The sequence below is a fragment of the Pseudomyrmex gracilis genome, unplaced genomic scaffold, assembly GCF_002006095.1.
Source record: "Pseudomyrmex gracilis isolate BER0280 unplaced genomic scaffold, ASM200609v1 scaffold_198, whole genome shotgun sequence".
Taxonomy (NCBI): Eukaryota; Metazoa; Arthropoda; class Insecta; order Hymenoptera; family Formicidae; genus Pseudomyrmex; species Pseudomyrmex gracilis.
The window spans coordinates 21,641-32,861 of NW_018020782.1; the positions used below are offsets into that span (position 1 = coordinate 21,641).

Here is an 11,221-nt window from a genome sequence, read left to right on the forward strand (position 1 = left end):
CTCTAAAATCTCTATGCTTTACAAGCTACGCTCTATAGGAAATCTCATAACATCGGATATACAACTATATCGTAAAGATTTTTTTTTTCCCCATCTAAATATGAATTGTTTTGTCCTAAACGCTACGCCCACGCCTGTGAGTAAAATCACTTCGTAGTATTTTCGCTTGTGAATAATCGGTATTACAGTGTCTGGATGGCATAACAGCTTTAGATGTGTGTTGTCACATCTCGACGGAGAAATTAATTTTAATTACTCTACTTGAACGATGATCACGGTACTGAAAGTGCGCTCGACGCGAGAGAAAAATGCGAGAGATGCGGTGAAATTTAAGGAATCGGCTACGGAAAGCCTCTTCACGAGAGAGCAATCGTCGTATATCGATTTGCGAGCGTCAGAAGCGACAAAACGATGTATACATATATACATATATATATATATATACGCAGCGCGCGCCCATTCTTTATGCTTTATTTATTTCGGTCTGGCTTTATTTAATTCAGTTGTTTTTCCATGTCGGCTTTACCTAAGTAAAGAAGTCAATATTGTCGTGATCCTTCTTGGAGATGCGGCCGCGACAACTCGATTAACGGTGAGCGATACGCGCGCGCGGTAAATTAACAATTGTTTGTTTTTGTTTTTCCAACCGTCACAACGACTCAGGTGAGAAAAACGCGGTAGTCGCATACCTCGCTAGAGAATTATTTACACATTTCGTGACGACATATCGTACGTACACGACACGTCAGAGAGAGTTGCCGGCGCGTATTTCACAGGCTTCAAAAAGATTACGAAAATATTTTTTTGGAGAAAATCCAAAGAGAATTAAAGCTAAAGAGCAAAACAAATCGCGCACCACGTCATTTCTCGCTTCTGACGTCACAAACCATATACGGCGCTGCACGATCCCACGTCTTACAACGTAAACAGAGGCAGTTAATGCCTTTACACGCGTAAAGTTGCGCCGATAACGCCTCGATAATTAACCCTTTAAGCCCTATACAACAAGCCACTATAGCGGCTTCCCGCTGGGTGATCTTTCAGAACGAATCGCCACTCTAGTGGCTTCCCGCTGAGCGACGTTTTAGAATAGCCGCTATAGCGGCTCTCTCCTTCAACAATCTCGCATCGAAAACCAACTAACTTTGTAAACAACGTTGTTGCGACACGGGAATGTATTTTTACACGTTTTATTACTAATACGCCGTGTTAATTCCGCATTTCGCGGAATAGAACTGTTCGGACGAGAAAGGGTTAATCTTTTAACACTGAAAGATGCAACTTGACGCGCATTAGACATTAATGCGCGACCGCGCCTGTGCTATAAATTGTCTTTTAAAATCTCCTAACGTGAAATATTTACTTAATTTCACACGCCTAATTACTGGTCTTTTATAGTTTTTTTTTCTTTTTTTTCTTTTTTTTTTTACAGAATGGCAAATCTCATGTGTCTCTCTTCGCTATATCTCATACATATGTATATATAATTTTTTTTTTTTTTTTTTCTGTATCGTTCGCTAAATCGAGATTCGTGCTAACTTCTTCTTATTTGTCACAGGCAACGCAATATCTTCGCTTAAAAGTTAAACGGAACTAAACAAATGACGGAGCAGGAGCGTGTTTGACACACATAAAGTGTCTCTTCTCTACTTTTTTTTTCCTTCTTTTTTTTGTGTTTTAATCCGAGAGATGCCGAACGTATTAAACACGACAGTTTTACAGTCCAGTTTTTCGACGGTATTACGAAAAAACGTATGTGTTGCAAGGACGCGTTCTCTCTTTTTTTTTTTTGTTTTTGTTTTTTGTTTCGCATATACGCCACTATGTAATCGCGTTTTTCATCGCCTCTATTTCGTGATCGCTCTTGGAACAATTCTCTCTAATTTGAAAGCAACGAGATGTTGGCGTTTCATGGTTTTGGAAATTTATCGATGTCGATACAAGATCGCGCGCAAGTGAGTTATAGCGTGTGTGAGTTTTATACGTGTAAGTTCGAAATTTTTATACGACATAATTGTTAGAATATATGTTACCGATTAATCGTATAATTTAAAAAACGTACTAAGCGCCTCAACTTATACTTACTTTTACCTTGTGGCTAGCTGGTGTTCTGGCTCGTAGTAGTTTTTTTCGTTTCGCTCGGCGCTATTGTGTAACTATTCGTTGCGGAAGGTAACGTCTCTTCCTTGATAGATTGATTATCGTTTGAGCTTGGTTTTTTCTTGTTGTTCGACCGCGTATTGCTGCTCTCATTGCAATCAATGGTTGGTTTGCCATCAGCGGACATGGACGTTTCCTCGTTGCAATTGTTCGCGGCGTTGTTCCTCAAGTCCGTGGGATTTTCGTTATCCTGCGATTCACTCGGTTTCTTTATTATGTTTTCCTTAACGAGCACCTCTTTGAACGTCGCCAGAGTCTTGCGGAGAGTTATGCAGAAACCTCGAGACGCCGGGATGAGCGGAAATTCGGGCAATACTTTCTCGTCTGTGTGTAAAATAAAAAAATTAAAAAAATTATTAAATTTTTGAAATATGTTATAGAACACATTGTAAAAAATGTCATACCAATATTAGCAATTTGTTTGAACGTGGTTGGGGTGACCGGAGACAGCGGGTGTTGATTGTTATGCTGTTCGGATATTTCCATCCACAATTCTAGTCGCTTCAGTAATTTCTCGGCGTGCTTTTTGAAATGCGCAATAATGATGTCCTGAAACACAGATGGCGGATGCTGCAGCAATTTGGTTTGCGCTTGGACCAGCTTCAGCATCACCATCTCGTTGTACATTCTCGAATTCTCGCGTCCCTGCTGCGAACCTTTCTGCTTCTCAAACCCGGCCTCGTTGAAGTACGGCTCGCTCACAAGAATTAGACCTTGTATCGAAACGATCACTTGCAACAAAGTTGACGAGCTCGTCCACACTTCCGTGCCACGACCGGACCAGGTGCCTAGTAAACTCACACAAACCTTTCCGTCCTCGTAGAGATTGGGATTCAGTCGATCGCTGCAGTAAGAGATGTAATGGCAGAGCGGTGGCGCGGCCGGGTAATCGGCGGACAGTTGGAAGTCGAAAAGAAAGAGACCGTCTTCGTAGGGAGTCTTCTCAGGACCGCGGAACATCACGGAGTACAGATCTATACGATCTTCGAATCCCTTCACCCACACACCGGGCGGGAGCGAACTCTTGAGTAGTTTCAATTCTTTGGACACGGTCCTGAAGAAGTTGGTTGGGTCGGTTGGTTGGAACATGGTCAGCTTGAACTTGTGATTATCAGGTGCGGTTTCTTCTATGGAAAAGCCTTCCCCGTCGGCATAAACCAATGGCGGAATGTCGATAGAACTCTCGGACGGATCTATCGTATCTGGACGTTCTTTTTCGCTTTTCGGTTTCTTCTGCGGAGACGGAGAAGTCTTCTCCGCTTCCGACAATGACATCTTGCCCAGACCAAACCTCTTGGATACCTCGGCATGTGCCAATACGAGCTGCGCTTTTATTAGGTTACACAGCTTGACGCATACGAGCGTCGGTGCGACGTTACGAGAAGTGGTCAGACTCGTTGGAACTTTCCTTATCTTGTTCGTTTCTTCTTTTTCCGGCGAAAGTGTGTAGTTCATCGTGGACGAGCACTCTGGCGCGTTATTGACGTCTTCGCTCATAAGAAATTCCCCGCTGGACTCACTCGAGCCCGATTCCTTTTTCGAATTTTCTGCCGAGTACAATCCAGAGTCTTCAGGATTGGGGTTAGGTTGTATAAATAACTGATTAACGGGTTCTTCGCTGGTTTGTTTTGGAACGTTGTTTTCGATATTGGTGGTGTCATCTTGCTTCTCCGCCACGCTAATCGCGTACTGATCGTCGTTGTTGCTCGAGATGGTTACACCATCTTTGTCTATAGATTTCTCCGGACATTCGGATTTAGGTGTAAATAGTCTTGTCACTTGATCCGCCATACGTTGCGCGACATTCGCTCTCCCACGTTCCCTCACTCGCTCGAGAAGTCCCTGAAAGTGGCACTCGTGAAAGAACGACGTGCCCATTAGTTTGTCCATGTAACGACAATCCTTGTAAACCTCGAGTAGTTTTCTCATCACTTCCGTTGTCTGTAACGACGGATTCTGCGTGAAGATCTCTTCCAGTCGTGACATCGCAATCCTGGCCTTCTCGATGTGCGCTGCTAATTTGGGTTTTATGTTCTCCAATTCCGTTTGCTCGACGCCGTCGTTGTCAGCAATAAAGCAATCTTCCAACTCCGTCTCCCAAGATGAATCGGACGACACGTCATCCCACAGTTCTCCCTCGTCACTATCGTACTCGCTGACCTTGTACAGATCCTGTGGCCAGCACATGCTAATATGACCATCGACCCACCACACTTTTACTTGTCCCTCCGGATAATTATCCAATACTTGACCGGCGGTGCATTTGGCGTCCTCGCCTTCAAAATTCGCTATTCGAATCACCAATGTTCCCGGTCTGTATTGAAAATCTGGATGATCCTTCAAATCGTAAACACTCACTTCACGTTCCTCCAAGAAGATTGGTCTAGGAAAGACATGATGGATACAAATTTAAAAAGTCCAGCATCTTCTCTCATTTATATTGATTTTTTAATTTAAACGGCAAGCTTCTCTAAGATATAGAAGAAAGTAGAAAATTCCGAAAAAAAAAAAAACATTCGAGAAAGATTGGAAAAATATGTTTTACACACTTACATTGGATCTTGACTAGAAGTATACGTCTGGAACCACTTCACTTTAGCAGTACGGCCTTGATGATCGACATTTTGTACAACTCCATACATCCTAGATTCGTCCTTTTGGTCTATAACAAAGTCGCCTGGGAAAAATTCCTTATCGTCCAAGTGGTGAATTGGATACAGCTGTGTTGATGGTATACCTGAAAATGTAAATAACATTTAACACACATCACATTCTCTGTGCTAAATAATTTCTTATATACATATTATATATAAAAAAACAATATCTCATATAAGACAACAGAGTTTATGATAAAACAACCAGAAATACAATAGGAATTATATCAGTACCAAATTCTACTGAGCCATCTTGCCACACCACATTGGCTTTCGTATTAGTGGACAACGTTTCTACGACTATTTTAGTCCCGGGAATTAATGGGACAGGTGGTACTTTCTTCTTTGCTTTTCGTAACTTCTTTTTCTTCAGCATTCTCGTTACCAGTGCGGCGTACTTCTTTTTCTTTCCTACTGACGACATACTGGAAGAGCCGCTAGAAATCTAGAAAGAATGCGCAACTTGTTCTCGTTCTTAATTTTTCTTATCTTCTTAAACAAAAGAAAAACAAAAAAAGACAAAAATTACCGAAGCGCTGTCGCTTTGCGAACCCATGGTGTCTTCGGTGTCCCACTCGTCTGAGCTTTCAGCGTGTTTTGTTTTGGTCTTCGGCGGTTCCAACAAACTTGCGGCAACAAGATTGCTCATTACATTTTTCAAATAAATACTGTCACTATCGTCTTCGTCTGCCGATTGTTGATCTGATGTTTTGTCGGTTTTTTGCTCCTTCTTCTTGTCATCTGGCAACTTTGTTACCGTGATATTCGGACGCGTCTTTTTTGGACTTTGCTTAGGAACTCGGAAAATATCTCTCTGTTGTTTTCGCCACTGCTCGCGAGTAATAACGTTCTCGTTACCCTTGATGATGTAGAAATTACGATCGCCGACTTGAACGGTCGAAGGTTCGAATATGTTCAGCAGTTTCAGCTTTTTCAAATCCTCACCCTCCACCACGAATTTCGGTTGCGCCTGATCAGACCAAGCACCGTCCTTCGAGTAGGCACGGCACTGCCAATGTACGCCTACCCAATCGGTTTCTACTTTCTCCACGTTCACTTTGATCATCTTCTGCGGTTTAGCTTTTCTCTTTGCTTTCATCTCCTTTGTGCACTGAATCCATTCGGCTTCTTCCAAACAATGAACCGGTCCCCACAGACTTTGACCGGGATAGAATTCCGTTGAGTGAGGAAAATCATTATCCTGAAAAGACATTCACATCACAAAATTTCTCACAATTCTGTGACAGGTTACAATTCAATCTTACATTGTCTCGCGTCTCTTCCAATTGTCCCAGTATACAAGAATCCATTTCATTTATCACACAATGAGACCCATCTGGTGTGACCAGCCACAGTTTGAAATGTGTCATTCTGATATCACCAACCCATGAGTCCATGCAAACTGCCATATCTGTTGCAAATTCCTACAAATGATACGATTGCTTGTTTCAGTTTACAAATAAAAACAAAAACAAATCACACATCTGTAATTTATATATTAACACACTTGCAAAGGAATTAGGTCTTCACTCTTGATATCTGTGAGAATCTGTTTGGTACCAATGACTTGCACACACGCAGTCAGTTCCACATCTCTGCAATAGCCTCTTTGTGTGTCCTTTCCCTTGATCATTCTGCGTACCACATCTCCAGGCATGAGTGTCCTGTCGGCCAAATGAACCTGGAAGTATCAATCGAGATCATGCTGACAAAATCCATATAGAAGAGAACAAAGATGTGTCGTCTCTCTCATGCTTTTACAAGTACAAAAGAACACAAATAATATTGAACAACATAAGCATATCAGGAAGTACCGAGATGGCGGATACTAGGTCACGAGCAATTCGTCAATTCTGAAATAACAATCTCGATACCTTCTTGCAGTTGACCCTCTCCTCGACGCCGGACGGATGCCAGATCATGCGGATTTCGCCCTTTTTGCGCTTCGGCTGGCTCTCCCCGCTGTCGGAGCTCTCGTCAAACATGTCGTGGTCGTCGTTCTCCATGACAATGCCGAAGACGACATTGCCCCGCTTATCCACCCGATAAACGACATCCTCGTAGAAATATTGGTTCTCCGGCGCAACATTCGCCTCGGCAGCCATCTTTCCACCCCTGCTTCGTGGATCGCGCTGCCCCTAGCCTGTCCTAGCCTAGCTCTCGCTCTCGGTGCGACCGAGAACCCGCTCCAGCTTCTTCCGTAGTTCTCGATTCGGTTCTGCTACACGACTGAGCGAGCGAGTCGAGCGACGCCGAGCACCGCCGAGACGAGCCGACGATGACAACGTTGACGACAACGGACGGAAGGTTACGGCACCGCGCAATGCGCACACACGTCCCACTCTGGCACTCTCTTGCACTTTCTAAATTTGAATTGAAAAATACAAAAGGAGAAAAGGTGAAGTTTTACATCTCGCGCGTATCGGTGATGATGATTTTTAATTAACTCTGTTGCGCGCGAAGAGCTTGCGCGTGATCTTCGAAAATACGAAATTTAAAAGAAATTCAAGCTGTTCCGCGACACATATGTTCGTTGATCAATTCCATTTAAACCAAAACGTATACACGCGAGAAAAGGAAGAGGACGGACGGGGAAAAAAACATCAAGTTCAGAAAGTGCATCTACGGGACTCACACGATTCGCGATCATTTGCAGCCACAAATAACGAACCGATTCGTGAATTCTCCACGACGCGACGGTTACGCTTCCCGTTCAAACCCAACCCCCGACGCGATCCCGACGTCCCCGACGTCAATCGACGTCACCCCGCGGCCGCCAGTGGACACTCGCGGATAGTCTATCGATTTGCGATTCGATCGATTATTGCTCGCGCTAGTATCGCATACTATCTCCCTCTCACTGGTGCTACCTAGAATTTGACGCAACACTCGGATGCGGTAGCGCGTGTGTGCGTATTTGCAAGTAAAAAATAAATGAGATAAAATAAACTTCAATTTGTTTTTACTACTTTTTTTTTTTTTTCAATTAAAAAACGTTGTCTCTCTTAACAAATATATGCATAGACTAGAACAAAACTACGATTTTTTGTAATTTTGTGTTGGTTTATTTTTAGAAGGGCAGTCCTATCACACGAAATCAAAAGATCTTAACAACCATAAGAAAAATACACAAAGGTAAGAATAAATTGTATTTTTCTCTTCTCTATAAATTTGATAAAGCTATATAATAAACATCCAACAGATATATATTTGATATTTGAAGTAACTTCTTTTTTATACTGCAAAATGTGTACGCTGAAATCCTTGTACCAGACTCAGCAATATTTGTTGAACCTCTGTTTCGTTCCGATGATAAAAAATGTAAGCGTCAAACTTTTTCGCCACGTTGCAATTTGTTTCCCTAAAACCCACACGTGTGTGATGAAAGAGAGAGAGAGAGAGAATGTGTTTATATTTTTATAGAATTGTATATATTTGTTGTTTTGATGAAATTTACCCTGCGATAAATGCGAAGTAATCCGGAATGTTGTTGGTACGGCCGCACGATGAGATTTCCATGTAGCTTTGCTTGAATATTACCTGTAAGAAATATCGCAATTGTTTAATGCATACGTACTTCCGCGTGTTACAATTATATTTTGTCTCTTTCTCTTGAATTACATTTTAAACTTAAATTATGTAATTTATACAGACAATATCCTGATTAAAATTTGAATCATCAATGTGTCATCGAGAACAGCTTACCTGATTGTCCGTCTCTCGAGTTACTTTAATTCCTATTTCTAGACATTCAAATCTCACAGGTACTTGTTTCACTTCGTCCGATTTCAATAAACGCCACATTGCCTTTTCGATCTGCTTAACGTTGCCTTCCGCACCAACGTGGACCGAGCCGCAATACTTGACAGAAAATCCACCGGTCGATGGTTTGTTCGTTAATCTAGAGATATGGTCTTCTTTTTTAGTGGCTTCCACTTGGTCTAATTGCGACAACAAACACTTCACGTTCTCGACACCTGAACTTTTGACAAGGTCCGCAATCGGTGGATAGAGTTCGCGAGAGTTTTTGCTACGATGCTAAAAAAACGCATGTATTAGTACGCATCAACATAATTTATATGATAATTACGTTGTTATATTTCTCTTTAAAAGAGAACGTTCTTCTTTGCAAGACATATGCACCTTGACGATGTGTAGCATCACTGGTTGTCCGCTCGCCTTCTTCATAATTTTACTTAGCTTTCCCTTACTGCTCCCGTTGATGACATTCCCGTTTATCTCATCGAGTACATCTCCGATCTCGACTTTATTCTGATTCGCAGCATGTAAACAATATCAAATTTAAGACCTCTTTAAATTTCCAGAGCTAAGCTAAGATATTGAGAGAGACTTTTCTTACGTCTTCAGCGGCCACCGATCTCTCGTTGACGTTTACGATTAGTGCCTTTTCGTTTGTGAAACTGCGAACACACACACAATATCGAATAATAAGATTCATCAGTTCTTCTTGTTTCGAAGGTAGAGTAAGACACTCACCACACAGAGATGCCTAAGTTCTTGCAAGGCACCAGTTCTAAAGCCACGCACCTGGGCATTTGCCAGGTGTCGTCCAGGAAAGCTGCGTTTCTCAAATTCAGCTTGAAGTTGAACTTGCCGCACTGCAACAGCACGGACAACAGTATCTCTCGCAGAATGTCATCTCCCAAGATGCTCTTCAATTCGTAAAACTCGGCAGTTAGAGTTGGCATTCTGGCCTATAATGTTTACACGTAACACACAATTGTCAGTTTCTACAGATAATCAAGAAATAATGTAGATATCACATTGAGACAACAAGATGGATGTGACACCAATGTCTCACCAATAATTCGACCGGCATGTGAAGGCATTTTCGTACCAGACATATTCTTATCAAAAGACGAAGTCGTCCGATGGATGTCTGTACTTTTGGATTTTCCTTTACCTGCTCAACCACCAATGACAACGTGTTATAAGAACTAAAAAAAAACATCATATTATAAACAAACATTTGTGGACAATCGTGAAGTGGATATCAAGATGGTGTTGTTTTTATTGGAAAAATTGAGAGAAGCTCTCGGCTTGCCTGTAATTTCTTGCAACTATGTGTTCCAACCAGTTCCATGCGCAAGCTATCTTTAGGTATCCAACGTTATTATCAAAATAAGGCAATAAACCCTTTTGGAAGCAATTTTCTAAGCTCTTGCAAAAGTGATGTAGGTTCTCGTTTTCATCAGTGATCTGTTTAGCGTGTTCCATCAACTTTCGAGTCCATCCTGGAAAAACACACAAGAAAACTGACTATGTATAATCTATATTTTCATCAGAGAGATAATAATTTGCTCAATATATCAACGACAAAAGTAATTAAACAATATTGACAAAAAAATCTATACTCTCATATAAATCTGTTGATAACTACATGTAGAAAATACAAGGATTCTCAACAAATAATAATAACTCATACAAAACATTGATGTGATAGTTTGAAAAAACTCTTTTATTTAGAAAAAATACAAAAAAACACTTGTATCTTATTAAGATCTTAAATTTAGTTAATTGGACTAATATTATTTGTGTGTGTGTGTGTTATTATTTCTGTGTGATATCAGACATTTTTAAAATAAATATCTTTGACCTGTATATCTTTAAAAAAACATGTAGATTCTCAGAGAAGTTAGATACCGATATTATCCATCGACAATTTTTCTAAAACTGCAAGATAAGACAGATGTAAATATACGATGATAACGGAGGAAAAAGATATATATAAGAGAGTCAGCGCATCACACGCGTCTAACCTGTTCAAATTACCTTTCAGCTCTTTGATGAGAGGATCCGAGACCGACATGGCACATTCTCCGGCAATATATTGCCGTTAAATCGTCCGCGATATCTTCATGACGTGCGTCTTGTCGTAAACTCGGTTTGTCGTCGCCGCAACTCAACGTGTGTCAGTCGCACATACCTCGTCAACGAAAACACCTGCATCAGGTGATCAAAATGCGACAGCAGTGAAGCCAGCATGTGCTGGTGTGGAATCGCGCTCGTGTGGAAAATCGAACGTCGCGTGATTGGCCTAAACGCGCGAGCGCGCGCGCGCGCGCGTGTGTGTGTGTGTATATATTCGCGCAACACAGCTGAAGCTTCTTCTTACGTCTGTGTTAAAGAGAATTATTACTCTAATTGAATAATATATTATGCGACGTACCGCGAACCGTATCAAACTTTGTTTTTATTCTCAAGTTCGCGTTTTACGCGCTGTTACACACACGGCAATGAATTTTCTCAACATTCTGTAATTACATGTAAATTAATTGTCGATTTCGTATCGCTAATCGAGGCATATTTGTACGAACAAAATAGTGTCGCGCGAGTGATAACGTTCCCGTTCCGTTTGTTTTTTTTTTTTTTTTTTTTTTTTTATG

At 41.4% G+C, this 11,221-nt stretch overlaps 3 protein-coding genes across 3 annotated transcripts in view; 1 reads left to right on the top strand and 2 right to left on the bottom strand.

Moving 5' to 3' along the window:
* Nucleotides 1–1,759: 1,759 nt before the first annotated feature.
* Nucleotides 1,760–7,121, bottom strand: LOC109858322 ((E3-independent) E2 ubiquitin-conjugating enzyme). Its single transcript, XM_020435445.1, has 8 exons — nt 6,689–7,121; nt 6,322–6,495; nt 6,080–6,238; nt 5,344–6,015; nt 5,049–5,259; nt 4,714–4,897; nt 2,565–4,543; nt 1,760–2,484 (listed from the first exon to the last, which is right to left on the bottom strand). The coding sequence occupies exons 1-8, from the start codon at nt 6,917–6,919 to the stop codon at nt 2,099–2,101; spliced, it is 3,996 nt and encodes a 1,331-aa protein (XP_020291034.1). The 5' UTR covers nt 6,920–7,121; the 3' UTR covers nt 1,760–2,098.
* A 31-nt stretch (nt 7,122–7,152) lies between these two features.
* Nucleotides 7,153–11,221, top strand: part of LOC109858324 (galactokinase-like) — a 6,812-nt gene continuing 2,743 nt past the window's right edge. Inside the window, exons 1-2 of the mRNA XM_020435448.1 lie at nt 7,153–7,723; nt 7,889–7,949. The gene's annotated coding sequence lies outside the window, so the exon portion shown is untranslated. The remainder of the gene's footprint in view (nt 7,724–7,888; nt 7,950–11,221) is intronic.
* On the bottom strand, nt 7,819–11,208 carry LOC109858323. The gene is made up of 9 exons (XM_020435446.1): nt 10,608–11,208; nt 9,880–10,069; nt 9,637–9,772; nt 9,312–9,529; nt 9,175–9,235; nt 8,958–9,086; nt 8,520–8,852; nt 8,272–8,354; nt 7,819–8,175 (listed from the first exon to the last, which is right to left on the bottom strand). Exons 1-9 carry the CDS (start codon nt 10,642–10,644, stop codon nt 8,049–8,051), a joined length of 1,314 nt encoding a protein of 437 aa, XP_020291035.1. The 5' UTR covers nt 10,645–11,208; the 3' UTR covers nt 7,819–8,048.

Coding starts and splice junctions, on each gene's coding strand:
- LOC109858323 (XM_020435446.1), bottom strand. CDS start 10,644: ATGTCGGTCTCGGATCCTCTCATCAAAGAGCTGAAAG. Junction 9,530..9,636: donor ACATGCCGGTCGAATTATTG/GTGAGACATTGG, acceptor TAAACATTATAG/GCCAGAATGCCAACTCTAAC. Junction 8,355..8,519: donor CTCGAGAGACGGACAATCAG/GTAAGCTGTTCT, acceptor TATTTCTTACAG/GTAATATTCAAGCAAAGCTA.
- LOC109858322 (XM_020435445.1), bottom strand. CDS start 6,919: ATGGCTGCCGAGGCGAATGTTGCGCCGGAGAACCAATATTTCTACGAG. Junction 6,239..6,321: donor AAGACCTAATTCCTTTGCAA/GTGTGTTAATAT, acceptor TATCATTTGTAG/GAATTTGCAACAGATATGGC. Junction 5,260..5,343: donor CGCAAAGCGACAGCGCTTCG/GTAATTTTTGTC, acceptor CATTCTTTCTAG/ATTTCTAGCGGCTCTTCCAG.